The sequence below is a fragment of the Mesoplodon mirus genome (assembly GCF_964341445.2).
Source record: "Mesoplodon mirus genome assembly, chromosome: 15".
In the NCBI taxonomy this organism is placed as follows: Eukaryota; Metazoa; Chordata; class Mammalia; order Artiodactyla; family Ziphiidae; genus Mesoplodon; species Mesoplodon mirus.
This window is the reverse complement of record NC_138991.1, coordinates 68518053-68537474: the sequence shown is the minus strand read 5'-3', so window position 1 is coordinate 68537474 and position 19422 is coordinate 68518053. Positions and strand designations below refer to the sequence as shown.

The window sequence follows — 19422 nt, the reverse complement described above, 5'->3', positions numbered from 1 at the left end:
AATGAAAAAGCAGGGGAGGGATAAATTAGGAGATTGGGATTAACATACACACACTACTATATATTAAATAGATAATCAACAAGGACCTACTATATGGGATTGAGAACTCTACTCAATATTCTGTAATAACCTATATGGGAAAAGAATCTGAAAAAGAGGAGATATATGTATACGTATAACTGAGTCAGTTTGCTGTACACCTGAAACTAACACAACATTGTAAATCAACTATAATCCAATATAAAATAAAATTTATAAAAAAGAAAATAGAATTCATACTCGCTTGCTAAAAACTTCCTTTGTTCAGTGCCCAGAAGGTTTTTTCCTGGGAGTCCGTGGGTTGAAATCAGGGTGAGATTACTGAACTTCAGGTGAGAGCTAAGGAGAAAGAAAAAAAAGAGGTAAAGCACAATTCAGTGAAAGTTTATTACAATTCAATTTAACCTTATTTCATGTGTCTTCCAATTGTTGAGTCTTTCTTTGAACGCAGTAACTCTTTTTGCACAAACCTCCCAAGAGAACTGACCATTTAAATGAAAGAAGCGAGAGGGTGCTAGAGCAGCTAATGGCAGAAACTTCCAGAAGCTGTGACCTTGTGAAGGCAGGTGCCATTTAACTTTTTAAAATTTGCTTCTCAGAGTAAAACAAAATAAAACCCCAAACTGGGAAGAAGCTGATAAATTTAGTATAAGTCAACGCAAAGTTTGAGTTTCAGACTCCTTCTGAGAGATGGCCTGGAATTCTAACCACCATGGTGAAACTTGCTGAGCGCTTACACTCAAGGGCTCTGCAAGGCCCTCATTGAGTCCTGGAAGCAGTACGATGAGGTCAGTACTATTATTACCCCGATTTTATTATGCGGAACAGAGGCAAAGTGATTTGCCTAAGACAGTGCAGCCAGGAAATCTGGAGGCTGGGTGTGAACCCAGGCCATCTGGCTTTAGCATCTTCTCATCTAACCTTGGTCTTCACTGCCCTGTAGACCCCCAAACTGTGGACAGGGATGCAAAGATCATCTAATTCCCATACTCAACATTAGCTTTATGACTTTCAGATATATGTCACTACTCAGATCAGGAGAGCACAGCATCACAGAGGAGAGAATTCTAGAAGATTCCTTTCAAGAGCAAAGCTGCCTTATATTTATTTGCATCAGGCTTTCCAGGGCCCGAGGCATGATTATGGGCGTCATCATAGAGATTAATCCTCAGGACAATTTCTGCCGGGGGTGGTGGCAGGGGGGCGGTGCAGGTTTGTATTCTCTGTATTTCAGACAGAAGAAAATCCAGGTTGGAAACCGTAGGTAATTTGTTCACGGTCACGAAGCTCAGAAGCAGCAGGGCCGGAAATGAAAGCCACATCTTCTGACCCCAAGGAGTGCCCTCTGCACTCACCCAGGCGGCCCAGGGACCAGTCCCCCAGGTACGGTGAGCAGCGCGCCCAGCTCACTAAGCGGACGCTCCTCAGCGCTCCCTCCGTGTCTCCCTGAAATATTTAAGATCCTCCTGCTGCAGATCTGCCTTCCAGCTACAGTCAGCAACGTCTTAGGGCTGGGCTGATCTCCTGCGCTTCAGCAGGATGAGAAAAACATTTTTTTTTTCCCTAAAAATCTCTTTTTGGTTCACCCCTCCCCTTAGACCAACCAAATGCAGAAAAAGAAACCTTCTCCAAGTTAGAGGAAAACACCTGCCCTCTTTTCCCAGGAGGAAACTGGAAAATTTCCAAACGTGGAAATGCTATCAATTTGCGGACAATCTGTGAAGTACCATTAAAAGCAGGAGACTTTTGGTGATGGCACGGCAGGCAATGGAATAAACTCAACTGCACCTGACATTTAAAAATAGCTAAATATTAGGAAAGGTTTTGCTTTAAAGTCTCTAAGGATGTGTGTCATTTAAGAATGAATATTCTTATTTGATACAAAGAAAACCAAGCACATTTTATCCCCTAATAATAAGAATAAAACTTCTAAATACGTTCAAATAACATAAAGGTCACAATTAACCCCGACTACTTATGGCTGCAGTCTGCAAACACACCAATTGCAGGCCTTTGATTTATTACCATTTAACGGAAAATGCAAATAATGATACGTGTTTATACTCACACGTGGTCAAAATTTATTTGGGCTTTGGAGCCTATGTGACTAAAATGTGGTTTATGTTGTACTAATAATACAATTATATGCAGGCCTTTTTTACATCTCTATGTGAATAAGTGGATTAGTAATTATCCAGCGGTATTTTTTACTAAAGAAACAATCTCTTTGGCACTGAACAGTTTGAACTATCTAACAACATGGATCACTTGTAAAATGACTTGCAAATTGCCGAATTACCACACTGTATTACCCTGAATTATGCTATTGTACAATTAAAGATTCCGCCAAAAGATTGGGGGAGGGGCATTTTCTTATTTTTTATCTATTAAGGAACCAGCTTCCCACTCTTCTTCTCTAGCCTTAGCCAAATTCTTTTTGCGTTCTTCATTGTGGCTGTTCTGGTTCTATATCCAATCTTCAAGGTCCCTACTTGACCCTTTCTTGTTCTCCCGACTATCCCCCTTTCTCATTCTCAAGTGGGAACATCTCCCACATCACAAGGAAAACAGAAACTAGTCCCTTGGCAAGACCCCTCCCTCCATTTCCCTTCTTGCCACCTCCAGACACAACTACAAGAGCCATCTTCCATTCCCCCCATTCAGAAGGGAGGGGTGTCCCATTAACCCTGTCTCCTCTTCAAGTTCCTCTCCTGTCTCTCCCTCTCCCTATCCCAGCAAGTTTCTCTTACAACTGCACTTAAGAAACCTGGAAGTGACCTGTCTAGTGCTGACAGGTGGAGCCACGCTGTCAGCAGGCCCTGCTTCTCCACTTCTCAATGTGTGCCTTCCATTCTCAAGGTCACCTCAGGTCCAAGGTGGCTCCTGGAGCTCCAGCCATCACACCCCACATCCACATTACAGGCAGAAGGGAGGAGGAATGGGTAGAAAGGGCTGCCCATTAAAGAGCTTCCCTGAAAGTCTCACAGGACATTTCTGCTGACGTGGGAGAACTTAGTGACATGGCCATATATAGCAGCAAGGGAGGCTGAGAAATGTGGCTTTTCAAAGAGAAACACAATGGGTTTTCCAAGAACCACACTGCTCAGGGTTCTGTTGTCAAGGACAAAGTACAGAATAAACACTGGAAAGCAACTAGAAATCTCTATGCATTGACTCCTAAAGGAAAGGTGGGGGGGTGATGAGGGAAGATGCTTGCATCAGTCAGGGTCTGAGCAGGAAGTAGACAGCCGACTCCACAGGGTTTGACTGAGTGAAGGCAGAGGTGTGGGCAGGGTCCTGGGGCTCATCCAGGGACTAGCCATGGTGGGTGGGGTGCCACTGCTGGTGGGAATCCTGAGGAAGAAGTGCTGGAGGACATGTGGACAGCTGGGACCATGCAGGAGGCCCCACCCAGGAGCTACCTCCATAGAACACGCGGTCTGAGACAGCACTGTCTTAAGGCTCTCTTTGAAGACTGCTTTCCTCGCCAGCTCCTCCTCCGTGCCCCATCTATCCTTTGCCAAACTTCCCAGCCTCCATGCCCAGCTCCCTGGGTGATGTGATTGACACCACAACTTCATCTTACATCTTTACATTATAGTTTTCTTCTGAGCTAGAAACCTAATTTCCAGACGCCCATCAGTCCTAATGTGGCCCCTCCACAGGCATCCCAAATTCAATATGTGTCCAAACAAAGGTCCATGTGGCCCCATCCCACTCCTCTTTTAACTTCATCAAAGCCATGGTCAACAGACTGCCTCTCAAGTTAGGAATTTGGGAGCCAACCTCAAACTCCTACCCTCTCTCTCCCTTCCCACAATTGGTCACCATGTCCAGTCATGTCTACGTCGTCCACATCTCTTGAATGCCCAACACCTGCCATTCCCAGGACACACTGCCTTCGCTTACCTTCTTGCCCAGAGAAAACAGTCTCAGGGTTAGTCCTCCCGGCACAAGCCTCTCTCCTGCCCATCTTCCACATTGCTACTGGAAAACTCTTTTTAGATTAAATCCCATCTCACGTCTACGTCTGCTCACCGCTTTGGTAGATGCAGAGCAGCGCAGCTAAGACCATGGGCTCAGGGGTCAGATTGCCTCACTGGACTCCTGGCCCGAGCACTTTCTAGCCCTTTGACTTTGAGCAAGTTATTCAACCTCTCTGTGGCTCAGTTGCTAGGCGGTAAAATGGGAATAATAGAACCTAGCTCCTCCAGGGGTGCTGTGAGGATGAGATGAAATAGTATCTGTAAAATGCTTAGACTATTGCCTGCTGCACAAAACAATTTCAATGAATGTTACCTATTTTTATAACCAAAGTGCTAAGTCCAAATTCATGAGCATGGTATCTCAGGCCCTTATGGTTGGGGCCTAACCTAGCCTCTTCACCCTTCTTTGTAACATCAAACTTTTTGCTATTCCATGAAGGTTCCCTGTCTCTTTCATGACTTTATATGAAATTACCATCAGCATTTCCATTTTATCTTCAACCTCATATTTTGCTGTGATAGTTATCTCTGTCATCTGATTTAGAAACATCCAAATATTTGATTTCTTAAATTTATAACTAAGAGTATCAGTCCAAAGTCATTATACTATTTATAATGTACAAATAGATCTTAGTTCTTCTGAGGATGAAATATGGATATAAAACAGTTAAGGCTTTTATTCTGATTACCTATGAATATTCAAAAAGTTCCTGCAGGGACTTCCCTGGTGGTGCAGTGGTTAGGAATCTGCCTGCCAATGCAGGCGACACGGGTTCGAGCCCTGGTCTGGGAAGATCCCACATGCCATGGAGCAACGAAGCCCATGTGCCACAACGAGAAGCCCCCGCAATGAGAAGCCTGCGCACTGCAACGAAGAGTAGCCCCTGCTCGCTGCAACTAGAGAAAGCCCGCGCGCAGCAACGAAGACCCAACACAGCCAAAAATAAATTAATTAATGAATTAAAAAAAAAAGTTCCTGCACATGGAAGTGGGTCACGGGGTGCATCCTGGTTTGGACACGTGTTAGATGAGATGGCAGAAGGAGCAGCACCTCGGGAAAAGCACGATCTCAGGTCTAGTGGTATAGGCTTAACGTATAGAAACGAAATCTAGCATCATTGTGAGCCTTCCACTCCAAAATCAAAGGTCACCACGCTGTGGAACCAAAAAAAGTTCAAGTGAAGCGCTCAGGCCAATGAAACATTAAACAAGTGCACCTGCATTTCCACAGCAGATAATTCCGGCGGGATTTCACGTTGCTGTGGATACAGAGGGAGGAACAGCTCAAAGATACTTGTAAAGCAGGGAGGGATTAGAGTATCCAGGGAAATAAGTAAAAGCTATTGTGTTTCATTCCATGCTTCGGGAGGACAGCTAAAAAATTAGGTCTGAGCATTCTTATCCTTCAAATAAAGAGGGTCACATTGCCAATTTATGGTGAACATGGTAAAAGAAACATAACACTTCTCACGTTGCTTACCCTTCTGAGCGGCAGAAACCTGTCAACCTGCCAGGTGAATGCTTATTATTTTTTATTTTTATGTTTTTGCCGATTTCCTTTTTTTGTGGGGGGCACATAACAAGGACAACCAAAACAAGGGATTTAATTAACTGTTTTATTAATGCTTTTATTTGAACAAATAATATAGAGGGAAACTAATTATCCCATATCAATCTAAATGTTACAATTTAACTTACTAAAATCTCTGCTTTCTGAACTGCTCAAGCAACGACAAAAATATTTGCCAACTGACAGTAAGTGCCAGCTCAAGATAGATATTTAACCTAACTGCATATGTGACTTGTCAAAGAACTCCGACTTAATTTGGTCTTAATGATACCACATAATTCCACAAAATTAATGATAAAATGATGGGATTTAAAAGTTAGGAGTTATATGAACTTCCAGTAGGAGAGGAAAACAAATCAAAACAAAGTATTTATTATGAGAACCAGGTAAGAGAATCTACAGTTTTTCCTTGAAAAATGTTTAATTTCAGAAATATTTTTTCCGCTTAGATCACAAAAGAGACTTTTGGACAATGTCCTTGGCTACTGACTTCATTTTTGTTGTGTGAGTAAAAATGACACAGCAGCTGCACGCGTGGCCACAAAGCTGTCAGTAACAGCACACCCGGACCTCTGGGGGAGACCAGAGGGGTAGGGGCGTGTGGTCAAGGATTCTGAGCTCTCTATCGATAGAAGGGATGCAGTCAGTGTTCATGGGGCGGGTGCCATCTTCCACGGCTTCCCTGCTCGTGGAAGCCCCTGTAGGAACCGGGATAGAGCCCAGAGGAAGGGGCCAAGGAGCAAGTCTCTTCAGCCTGCCTGAGTCCAGCCTTGTGTCCTGGGGCAAGGATCTCTGATCAGCACTGGATCCAACAGTAAGTAAAATCGCTTGCCTGGCAGGACCTCCGTGCTCTGTGGAGTCTCCAGGGACCTGACAGGGGAGGGGGCTGGTGGCCGGGGTAAAGGGGCTTGGAGGAGGGAGATTTGGGGATTCAGGATTTCAGATGAAAAGCTTATGTATCTCTGCATGAAAGGAAAACATAAATCTTTACTGAAAAAGAGAAAATGAGTGTAATGTTTGAAATGTCCACTGAACAAATAAGAATAAAATTTGGGAGTTCTGGCAAAAAAGACCAAAATGAAATTGAGTTTTGCTTTATGATTTAGGGGAAATGATTTATGATGTTTTCATCTCTATATACGTGAAGTAAAAATGTCATACATTTATCCTTTGAGCATATAAATGTAAGATGTAAATACCAAGATGGAAGCTATGAAAGACAAGCCAGAAAGCCTGCGTACACAAGAGATGGCCAAGTACAAGACAAAATCGGTCGTCCCATGGGACTGGAAAAACCAAGCATTATGGGAATTCAAAAGCAAGTGAGATCACTTCTGGTCTCGAAGGATGAGGAAAGGTTTTATGCTTTGGGCAAATGCTGGCAGTTAGGAAGGCTTTATTGACACCATCAGGGCAGGTTTCCTCATGCTTGACAGGTGTATCTCCTTGGACCTGCATTCTCAATGGTGAATAGTTGAAGCATGAGGCTTTGTGAAATGATTTCTACTAGGTCTGATTCAGCATGTAAATACTATGGACTTAGGGTAATGACTTCAGCTATGCAATGTTTAATGATACATTAATAATTACGCCTGGTAAGCCCTGAAGTAATGATGTGACTTAGAAGTTCTATGATTTGTTGAGAATTTAAAAATATGGTTTGGAAAACACAGCCCAAAAAAACAGCTCAGTTACAATGAGCAATCAGAGGGGGAAATAGGTTTCCTCATAGATAAGACTGCCAAGTTTGAGGAAATGTCTACATAAATGGTTACTAAACCCGGCTGCATGTCAGAATTACCTGGAGAGTCTTAAAAATACAAATTCCTGGGGCCCACTCCAACCTGGTGAATTCACAGGAACAGGGGCCCAGGAAGCTGTCTTTTTATAACTACCACCTCCCCACCCTTACCCGCACCCCCAAAAGTAGCTCTGATGTACCGGAAGGTAGAGTCTGGAATTTCCACAAACTGTTGCTTATATGGAAAGTTACTCCACCTTAACCCCGAGGTCTAGGAAGTTGATCCACAACGTTTTTCTTCACCACAATTCTTAAAATCAAAAGGGAAATGCAGGGCTTCCCTGGTGGCGCAGTGGTTGAGAGTCCACCTGCTGATGCAGGGGACGCAGGTTCGTGCCCCGGTCCGGGAAGATCCCACATGCCGTGGAGCGGCTGGGCCCGTGAGCCATGGCCGCTGAGCCTGCGCGTCCGGAGCCTGTGCTCCTCAGCGGGAGAGGCCACAGCAGTGAGAGGCCTGTGTACCGCAAAGGAAAAAAAAAAAAAAAAAAGGGAAATGCAAGCAGTTTTTTCCAAGCCCTAGCACCTTACCATGTGGCGAGTGTTCCTTTGAAAGGAACGCTCTTCAGAGAACTACACTTAGAGATAAAGTCTCTGCTCAGCAGGCGGCCTTGCCTGGTCTGGGTCTCACACAATGGTTCCAGGTGCTCCCTTTCCCCAAAGATCACGGCTCCGGGCACGTCTACAGAAGGGCCCTGGCCTATGTTTCCACCTAACATCAGATGCTGTAAGGCAGCGGGTGAGGGGTTTAACACCCCGACTCCCTCAGTGAGGGGAAGCAGGCGCGGACACCTCAGGAAACGCCTCTGGTTCATCCCCAGGCCTTGGGGAAGAGGGCACCTCCCACATCATGACTCTCCAGGCAATCCCCTCACAACGCTCAGCTCCCACCGGGATCTGGACATGCAAATGGCATTAGCGGGGAGGTGTCAGTCTAGCAAGAATTGAGTGCTAGGTCTTTCTAGGTGCTTTGCCTTCTTGCCAGTGGAGGAGGAGAGATGCTGGGTGCTTTCCCTGTTGCACAGGTGTGGAAACGACGGAGGTTCAGAGAGTTCAGATGGTCCACCTGGGCCCCAGCAGTAGTGGCAGAGAGCTGACTCTACCCCAACTCAGTGGTTCTCGTGCTCCCAAAACTGGTGTGAAAACACGGGTCCCAGCCTCCGGCCCTGGGTTTCCGATTCAGTCCTTACAGGGGGGCCTGTATCGGCACCTGCAACAGGTTCCCAGGCGGCGCTTAAGGTGAAAACTGCTGATCTAATTTCATCTCCATCCCGAAGGAGAAATCAAGTATTTGCCAAGACAGGCCCACTCTCCCTCCTTGTTCCAGCAGAGGTTGCTGGTGGAGCACAGCACCTGGGTTCTCTCTAGAGCTGCCAGGACGCCCGGGAAGAGAGGTGGAGGGAGATCCGGAGATGCTCCCGACACCGTTTTCTCGTCTGGCCTCGCTTCCCTCTGCCTTTGTCTCAACCCACGCCTTCGTTAAAGGGCAACTGTATGAACGTCACAAAAGGAGAACAAATGAAAGAAACCGGGCCGGCAGCAGGCCCACCGCATCTCCTGCAAAGGGTCCTCCCGTCCCAATGGTTTCCTGCCTCCTCTGCCCGGGGTCTCCCCCTGACTGTGGCAGCTTGAGGGACAGGCTGGAATCACAGCCCAGGGTGACCAGATGGACAGGAACTGTTGGGTAAATACCCCACATCCTCGGGCGCGGAGGGACTGTTCCCAGCTGTGTCCTCGGAGGGGGTCCCAGCGGGACCGAGCCTCGTTGCCCATGGTGACCCAAAGGCACATGATTTGGGGGCTTTGCTGGCATTCCTGCCGGTCCCAACTCACCTGCTCACTCGGGTAGCTCCCAGGGATCACCCCCAAATAAACTACTTGCACCAAATTCTTTGTTTTCAGCTTTTGCAGGACCTCAAACCAAGACGGAGCCAATGTTGTCATTTCAAAATGACCAGATAGGGCTTCCCTGGTGGCGCAGTGGTTGAGAGTCTGCCTGCCGATGCAGGGGACACGGGTTGGTGCCCCGGTCCGGGAAGATCCCACATGCCGCAGAGCGGCTGGGCCCGTGAGCCATGGCCGCTGAGCCTGCGCATCCGGAGCCTGTGCTCCGCAACGGGAGAGGCCACAGCAGTGAGAGGCCCGTGTACCGCACAAAAAAAAAAAAAAAAGAAAGAAAATGACCTGGTAGTAGAGGACAGAGGCTGACAGGCGAGTCTGTTACTGGTCCGCGTACGCGGTTTGTGTTCTGTGCAATCGTGAAGACAATTTGTAAAAAACGCAGTATCTGTGAAACACAATAAAACCAGGTATGCCTGTACATTTAAATACTGGAATCAGGTTAGGAAATGGGATGGTGATTAGGAACCAGGGACAGCTCCAGGTCAGTATTTTCTGGAGGCAGGATGTCAGGTCCTTCTGCCTGGGGAGGCTGAGCCTTTGAACCTGACATACTGCCCCACCCCTCTATTTCCCCCCTACCAGGCCATCAGAAGGGCCTCTGTATCAGCCCCAACAGGCCCCACTGTAATGCCAACATAACAAGATGGTGAGATGTGACCTGCCCCGTGGATCTCCACCTGTGCCCTGGGCACATGCCATGGGCCTGGCCGCCACCCTGCATTTCCCTGGTACCCAAAGGGTGATGGGGGCGAGCACACAGCCCTCAATTCATGTGGCAGAGGCCGACGGCATGGACAGCCACCAACCTGTTCATGGGGTTTAGCTCTGAGATCAGCACGTAAGCACTGACTACTTAATTAGTCACCTAATTAGTGACAAGCCACAACGAAGGCTTCAGATGTCCTCAAAGGTAAAGATAAGAAGCCTCATTAAGCTGCAAGCCCTCAGCTGCTGCCGCCAGACCCCACAGCTGGGCCGGATGCTGTGTGGTCCTGTGCGGCCTGATAACATGTGTTCTGGTCATCCAGCCACAACTGCAGCTTCACAAACGTGCCCTGTCGTTCCCAGCTAGTCTTAGTTACCTCGACACACCCACCAGATGAGGGATCAATGCCCAGGTCGAAAACCAGAAACTTCACCGTTTGGTGAGATGACTTGGTGGGTGTTTTGAGACATCTCTTCCCGGGGGTGGAAGTGGAAGCCAAGGTGATGGTGGGTGGTTCCCATGAACCAAAGTGCATCTTCTTCTAACCACCCAGCCTCGGCGGGATGCTGCCCAGGGCTGCCTTCATTTACTGTCATCCCAGGAGTCATTCGTGAATTTTTCTAGCCCTGTTATAGGCTCCTTGAGAGATTCTTTACATCAGAACTGAATTAGGAAAGGTTTTAAAAGAATGGATTAAAAGGAACTGCTCCATAATTGGGAGTAAATAATATAATACACAAAGCATAGAGACGTACGAGCTGAAACAGAATCAAATAGTAACTGCTTCAGCTCAGTGACTTGACGCCCAAGACATAGGGAAGAAGCTGTTGTGAATAATTCTGGAAAATAAAATGTCTGTTTGGGACACTGACTGCGGCAGGGCCTGAGATTCTGTGTTTCTAACCAGCTCCCAGGCGATACCAATCCTGCTGGAGTCCAGACCAAACTTTTGAGTAAAAAGGACATAAGATGTAGGATGAGTCCATAGACCCGGTTCCTACTCCTTTTTTTGGTAGAGCATATCCATATCTCTTTTTAAAAAATGATTTTGGAGTACTACTGTGGAAAGCGGGACATAGTCAAAGCATTACATTTGGGGAGTTCATCAGGTCCAGACCTGGTACACAAGGGGACTGGTAAAAATATGACCAGCTAAGCTGTGTGAAAAGAGGCCCCTTGCTTTCTGGAAAGAGCTTTCAGACTTCATTGCAAAGTTCTCCTTCGGGAAAAAGCATTTCCTTGACAGATGACAGAAGCTCCCCTCCGGCCTTGGCTGTTGATCCAAGAATAGGGAGCTCCCTTTAGACCTCTGATCCGGTCGGTGGAGTTCCTAGTGTGACAGTGCCCAGGGCTGGCAGGGCCAGGGGAGCCCTGTCGTGACCCTCCCTCAGCAGAGGAGGAGGGCGGGACCACAGCACTGGTTGGTAGCAGAGGTGGGCTGATGACCGAGGCCAAGATCTTTCTGCCAAAAACCAATGTTCGGGGTTTTAAAGAGGTCTTATTAATAGAAGTACCAAGAAGGATAACGTACATGAAACATCTACGGTGCCCAAGCCAACACCTTTCCGTCCCGAAGAGCCAGGCAGCCGAACAAACACATGAGAACCACAATTTAAAAATAGCTCAGGTCCGTCACCTGAATGTCTTGGGCATGATGAGAAACACAGATAATTCACAGCAAAGTATCTTAAGAGTTGCCTTTCCCCTCCAGTTCACTGCCCTCTATTCCATAGGATGAGTGAGGGTTTCCTCCTCTATGCCCCCCACCCCAAGAAAGCTCCCCGGCCCTGGTTCTGTGCCTGCTGTCCTTCCCCCTGGCAGCCCCTGGTCCCCACCCAGGGTGCACACAGCCCGGCAAGGCAGGTGATGAGGGGAAAGGAGGCCAGGATGTGTGTGCCCGCAGGGTGGGGTCTGGGAGCCTGAACACGCTCCCTCCTCTGCCCTCCATGGAGTTACTTGGGCACAGCACCCTCAGAAGACAGATGCACAAGACCCGGGGAGGGGGGAACAAATTAGCCAAGTCTCACCTCCACCCTGAATCACCCTGCACCCTCGTCCTTCTGCATCAGCTAGCCAGGGGCCTCAGGAGTGTCCATGGAGATTGTAGGAAGTCTAAGGGCAGGGCTGCCACTCAGCCCAGCGCTGGAATATTCACCAGGACCAGGAGGACACGGAGAACCACAGGGGGGGCTGGTGTGTGTCCCTAGAAAATGCCTGTCACTCATGTCACCAGGCACTGGAGGGCCCAGGAGGTCTTGCCCTTGTAAGGACAAGAAGAAGATGCAGGGTGACCCACAGGCCTCACAACCAGAAAAGAAAGTGTGTCCTTCGTGCAGGTGTAACTGTGGACTGGTAGCAGCTGAGGACCAGACAGAAGGTGGTACTAAAAAACAAACCCCAAAATATCCCCTCAACACTCACACCTCACATGGAGCTTATATCCTGGTGTCTGTATTAGTTGGTGACTTTGGGCAAATCACGTCTGCACCCTTAGTAGCCCCGGGGCACTTGTGGAAAGAAGAGAATTTCTGCAAGGACCGCTTTTGGTGTCTTTGAAGAGGAGACCAAAGGTGCTTTGCAATTTTTTTTGCATGTAAATAATATAAGAACAAAGAGTTGGGCTTGTTTTGTCACCAGATGACAGGATGACCAGATTTTCTGGAAAAAGAGGCGGCTGTACTGGGCCTCAAATGGATTTTCCAGGAACTACAGTGCCCCAACGGAGTTTAATAATGCAGGGCATGAGGGTAGGAGGGCGATTTTCCTAAATCTTGCCTCCAAAATGTGGATTTAATCCTCACTGGAGGTCAGTGTTTGGTGAAAACTCTGTTTCTTCAATTTCATTCCAACTCAAAGCATTTACAAAATTTAGTTCAAATGGCAGTTAAATTGGTAAAGTAAAATCTGCAGCAGGTTACTATGGTGACTGCTGATTTGAAATAATTAGAGAAAATAATGAGAGAACTATTTCCTCTCGCCAGGATTTGATATCCGTAAACTGATCCCAGTCTCTTTTTAGTGCACGTAATCCATATAACGATGATAGAGAATTATGAGTTCTTTAAAATGCTTTAAAAAGGTCTGTCTGATTAACGAATTTAATCAACCAAGTACTTATATCAAAATTTATAGCTGACTTTATTAAATCTAAGTTAATTCCACAAAAAGAAAATTATATGTGTATATCTTAATGTAATCATTTTAAAGAAGACATAATGACAAGATATATAGCTAAATTAAGACTTAAGATCTGTTTATGATAACTTCTTGACTACTGTAATTTCACAACTTCACCCTGATCGCTCATCTTTCAAAAGTGGCTGTACAGGTTGCTGTTCAGAGTCTGAGGTGAAGAGACCTGTCAGAATAGGGAAAGCCCACAAACTACAGAGAGGAATAGGCAGGAAAATGGAGATTCCTGGGTGTTTCTCATGATTTCTTCCTTGCAATGAGAGATTGCTGTAGACTGACCACAGTATTTAAAGCCTGTGAACTTTGTTGCTAATTTCAATAAAGACAGGTGACCTATTTCTGGTTAACTAAGGGTGTGTTCCGGATAATTGAACAAATTGGCTGGAAAGTGAAAAAATCTTCGGTTACGTATGATGTCAAATGAGCAAAATAACCATCTGGGTTAGTTCGTCTCCATATCCACCAGGGACAAACACCTTCTAGGGGTCATTTCCTCCACCCTTTTCCTTGTCTAGACCCTCACCACTTATCTGGCCTCCGGAGGAGTCATGGTGGGGATGCCTTTCCCCATCTGCCACTCTCCTCTTAGCACCTACAGCTTTGAACGGTAGCTGAAGTTTCTCATGCAATCCTGAGCAAAAGGTCTGGGAAAAATTGGATTCTCCTAACTTAGGAGTCTGTGGTTCTCCAAAGCCTGGGTCTTTGAAAACATCTAGAGACATTTCACGAAATGAATGAGGAAGCTAGGTCTGAGAGAAGTCAGGCACACATCGAAGGTTCCATGCCAGTGGTGGCAATGCCAGGCCATGAATCCAAGTTCTTAGACAGTAACCCAGGGCTCTTCCTGTTAAAGAGAGGCTGAAATTCGCTGAGCAGATGGAGAGCTAACGGGGGAGCTGAGAACCCTCAGGAATCACCTATCGGGAAAATGGGCTCTGCAAGGAAACTGTGCAGTGCTTTGAGGATAATAGAAAACACATCAAACAGCTGCACAGACCTCAGTTGTCCTGGGGAAATGTACTGTTCCCTGGCACCTGAAATGCAGGTGTTGAAGGAAAGGTCCTGGACTGTCTGCCACTTCTGAAGCCTATTTGTGATGTATACAGTCAAACTGGTCCCCAAACCTGCCTGATCACACAGAGCACCTGTTAAAATACAGGTTCCCAGGGCCCTCCATAGGAGTTTCTGCTTCTCTGTGTCTGTGAGGTCTGGGAATCTGCATCTTTAACAAATGCTCTAGGTGATTCTTATAATCCAGCCAAAAAAGCACCAGTATAGAATAGGGGCTGGAAAACTTCTTCTGGAAAGGGTCAGTGTGACATATACTAGGCACTGCCAGCCAAACGGTCTCTGTCACAGCTACTCAAAGCTGCCGCTGTATCAACAAAACAGAGACAACACATAAATAAATGAGCGCGACTGTGTTCCCATAAAGCTTTATTTACAAAAGCAGGTGGACCTGTTTTGACCTGGGGGGCTAGAGTTTGCCAACCCCTGATCTAGAATATTCCACTGATTCATTATCCACATAGGCAACGTATGTGAGGTGGCAAAAAGCTCAGGTCTGTCCTTTCAAGCGACCCTCTCAGGTGTAGGAAGAGAAAGCCCCCTTTAAAAACAAACAAATAAAGTAAAACAACTCACCAAAATATCAATGTCTCTAGGAAGGAAATTCCAACGTTGGACGCACCAACCACAACAATCTTGGCGTTGACAGTTATTTTAGGTTCCAACGTTAGTTTTCTGTTTGTATGGTTCAAGGCATAACTCAACTGGAAAAAAATACAAAGAGAAAAAGGGACTTGAGGAAAATGTAGCTGAGTCTGCATTCCCAAATTGGCAATTACTTAACCAGGATATTACCAGCAAATCAAACTGAAAAATGCCCCTGTGCAGCCCTGAGGAAATTTATGGGAAGTAATTTTTAAGAAATTAATGTAAGAATATGGCAATATACCTAACACCTAGGCTGGTTTACATCAAAATACTTGATTTAGATCATTTTCATCTTATTGTTGACAGATGGTTCATATAGAACCCAGGCCATCTATGACTAGAGATGATAAGGTAAATAATTCCCCAAGAAGACAGGCAAGTTGCTGCTTGAGAATCTGTAGTTTCATCAAAGGTCCCAATCTTTCCTTCTGTCCATGGTTTGAACAATTATATTACAGTAGCTGGGTGCCTGATGGAAGGTATTAACTCTCATTCAATTCTGTATCCCTCACACAACACCTGGAGCACAGTAGGTGTTCAGTAATATTTATAGAATGACAAATGTGTTGAATGACAAAAGCATATTGGATGATACGAATTGTTCAGTCTTTCAAATAACTTAGGGTCAGGGAGGACTCTTAGAAGCACAGAAAGTAACAGGTGATCGTTTTAATGTCCATGTTTGAAAAAATTACCTGGATTGATTTGTTTGGTTACTTTCCTGCAGAGGCTTCAGTGGGAACATGAAATGTACAAAGGAAGGTTTTACAAAGAGATGGTGGGGTTTGTTTGTTTGTTTGTTTTTTGCCCACAATGCACAGCACGTGGGATCTGAGTTTCCCGACCAGGGATCGAACCCATGCCCCTTGCATTGGGAGTGTGGACTCTTAACCACTGGACTGCCAGGGAAGTTGGGGTACTCTTAAAAGAACGTTGGATTGGGTCAGAAGACCTTGATTCTCTTTTTTAATTCATAAATTCAACACACATTTTTATTTGATGCTTCCTGTGTGTCTGGACAATAACAGAGTTTACAGCTGACTGCTCATCATAAGCAATGGAGGACAGGAGTCAGTGGAATGACATCCACACCAATGTGTCCCACTCGTTCAAGTTCTCATTACATTAGCATTAACTCACCCTCTAGGTCAGAGACCTTCAAATTCTAGTAGACCAAACCTTTTTAATTTTCTTAAAATCCTGAGATACCAGGAGCTGGAAGTCCAGCGGGCTAATGGTAAAGTCCTATGGAAAGCTAGGCTCCCACCCACCTTCCAGTGCCTAAGGCAGCATGGGCGGGTCACATGCTTTGCAATTTACCTGGCAACATGTGTGACCTAGAGGATAAATCCCTTCTCTCTAGCTTGAGCTAGCCCAGCAACATGGAGGTAAAAAAATGTCTTGAGCCAAATAAGGTATTAATAGAAATTCAAAACAAAGTCTGGAGGTTTTAGACTCTCTCCATAATTAACATTGCCAGTGCCTCTCAGCATCTGTTCCACCCCCACTCCCACCTCTAATGAGACACACCAGGGATTCTGGAAAAGACTGAACCCACTCCCATCTTTAAGAGGGGGCTCTGGTTGACATAAACCAAGTTGCATAATCCCACCCTCCTTGCTCAACAATTGGCCCAGGATAGACACGTGACCTATGCTGGCCTAATCAGAGTGAAGCCCAGGACTTTTGTGTGATGGTTTAAGAAGAAAAGTCTCTTGCCTTCCAGATGGTACGAGGTGTAGATTGTGAAGCCTGAAATAGTACAGTCATCATGCCACCAAGAGGGAAACCATTCTGGGATGAAGCCCCAAGAGAATCACAAAGAAATAGAACAGGAATTCCTTTCAAATCCTACCTGAAGCCCATGCTAACTTTGGACCCTTCAGTTACATGAGCAATAAATATCAGTCAGCTATCGCCAAACAGTGCTGCATAACAAACCACCCCAAAATGCATTGGCTTAAAAAATTGCCATCTATCCTCACCCACGTAACTCTGAGTCAGCTGAAAGAAGGCTGATGTCAGTGGGATTCAGCTGGCTTTGGCTCCACTCTGAAGATTTCAGCTTAGCCTCACATCTCTCCTATCTTTTTTGATGAGAGAGAGCTGGGTCTGTTCTTCTCATGGCAATGCAGAAGTGCAAGAAGGTAAGTGAAAATAAGAAATACTTCTTCAGTCTGGCCAAAGCAAGTCACACGGGGGAGCCCAACACCCATGAGGTGGGGGAGCAGACTTCCCTGTAGTGGGAGGAACCTCAAGGTCACACAGCAAGGGCACAACCCAGGGAGGGAGGAAGAGCCGGGGAGAAAGACTGCAACCCACTGTGTTTCCTTGATTGTTTAGCTCAGTTGGATTCTTCTACATGCAACTAAAAACTTCCTAAACTGATAGACTTTCTAAATGACAATAATGAATATATATCATTTGGGTGAAAGAGTATCTGTTCTTCAAATAAATGTCACTCTGATCTGCCCTATGAAAATTTCCCAGCACAGGCCAGTGAGGAATTCTGAGAGAAAACTAGTTAACACTGGTACATCTGGCCGCTAGTGTGTACTGTTTTCCCATTAACTTTCAAGACAAGCCTGGTAGCAGCAGATTGGGTCTGGTGGTTTAGAGTGAGGAAGATAGGAAGCATAAATGGTGGTATGAAGGCATGTAGTCACAGGCCTAATTAAGAGACTTAAGATGCAAGCATCTTCACAGAGGTCAGAACCCAAGATTCCTTCCATAGGAGGTATGTTCAGACATTCCTCTCTGCTGTCCGGAAGCATATACTAACACTGAAACATGGGCAGTAATGAAATTCCCTGGTAAAGAATTATACCCCATTTTATGAAACAGTTCCTGAATCAATGATACAAAGGCACCCGGGGAACAGAACAGAATGGCTTTTGTTTCCCACACAATAGCTTTAACACCAACAGCTGCCAGGCCTCAGAAATCACCTTTCTAACCACTGAATACACAAAGTGGCCTCGGGTGTCAAGAGTTAGCATCAGTACCAACGGTGGTGGGTGTCTCAGGAGAGTGATCAGGCACCACAATGGTTCTCACGAAACCCAGTTTTGTGCCCAGGCTTTAATTAAAAACATATTCATCATTGGGTATGAAGAAGTGACCTGAAAAAGCCACATTTTTCTTTTGTTAGGATAGATGGTTTTTAAATACCTTGAAAAGAAATTCTTTCCAGCCTGGAAATATCTTTCAGTGACAACTGCAAATGAAGACGGCTTCTTCTACTTTCAAAGGGTTTGTTTTGCCCATAAGCTGAAAGCTCGAGGCATTTTTGGAAGAAAGCAGAATATGTCCTTCCTTTATGTTCCTTCAAACTACAGGTTTTCCCAGTAAAGAAAAACAGGTATGGAAGACCCTCTGAGCCAAGCCAGCTTTTCCTTTTCTTGGTCTGAACATCTACCAAAAATGTCCCGTGCACTAGAGATCCTGTTTTAGATGTTTGTTTTTGTTTTTTATTTCCTTAACAGCAAAGTAAAAATAAATGCTGTATCTACTGACTCATATTTTATAGACAGAAATTAAATGTGCCTTGTAATAGTAAATTATCAAAGATGAAACAGAGGAGACTCTGTAAGCTATTGAACTACATATCATACCAGTGATAATACGGGTGAGAAATCAGATTCTTACCTCCATATTCTTTGGAGACATTTATGCTTCTATTCTCCTAATGACACTAAGTTAGTTTTTTTTTTTTTTTTTTTGCGGTACGCGGGCCTCTCACTGCTGTGGCCTCTCCCGTTGCGGAGCACAGGCTCCAGACGTGCAGGCTCAGCGGCCATGGCTCACGGGCCCAGCCGCTCCACGGCACGTGGGATCCTCCCGGACCAGGGCACGAACCCGCGTCCCCTGCATCAGCAGGCGGACCCTCAACCACTGCGCCACCAGGGAAGCCCTAAGTTAGTATTCTTAGACAAACGGATGATTTTAAATAGATCAACAGGTACCCCAGCAAGAAGGAATAGGCCATATATCATGTATAAGCTGACCTTTCAAGGCTGAAAGAAATGTTCCTTAAAATTGATCATGGCTCTCATAATAAGTTTAAAACACAAGCCTTAAGTTTCATCCCTGAGATGGAAGAAGGAAGAATGATAAAATGGGACTCCCTATTTGGAAATTCTAGAGCCAGGCTTGAGGTGTGGGGAGGGGAGGGAGTGTGGACGGTTCAGAGGGAAGTGACGATAAAGGTCAGGTGAGGGGGTCGTTGAGATGAGAACATAAGGAACAGAAACAAGCACATGTTTAAATTTTAAGCTATTTATCTGTTATTTCCTATGAGCTTCTGAATTGGAACATCTTGTGCACGTGAGAGAGTCATTGAGCAGTTTGGTCCCTTTATTAATTCATCTGGTTTGTCTGCCACCCTCCACCTAGACTGTTGGCTTAATGAGGTCAGGGGCTATGTCTTTGTTTTTTTGAGGCATTCGTTCAGTTTTCGTTTAGTTTTGTTTTATCTGAACAATTCCTGCCACACATTTTTGGACATCTGGTA

The 19422-nt window shown here is 45.7% G+C and overlaps 1 protein-coding gene across 1 annotated transcript in view; it reads right to left on the bottom strand.

Annotated features, from left to right (window-relative positions):
• Window positions 1–19422, bottom strand: part of CFAP61 (cilia and flagella associated protein 61) — a 250693-nt gene that overhangs the window by 84926 nt on the left and 146345 nt on the right. Inside the window, exons 18-19 of the mRNA XM_082645893.1 lie at window positions 14838–14965; window positions 280–378 (exon numbers count right to left, since the gene is read on the bottom strand). Coding sequence (XP_082502019.1) covers window positions 280–378; window positions 14838–14965 — 227 coding nt within the window. The remainder of the gene's footprint in view (window positions 1–279; window positions 379–14837; window positions 14966–19422) is intronic.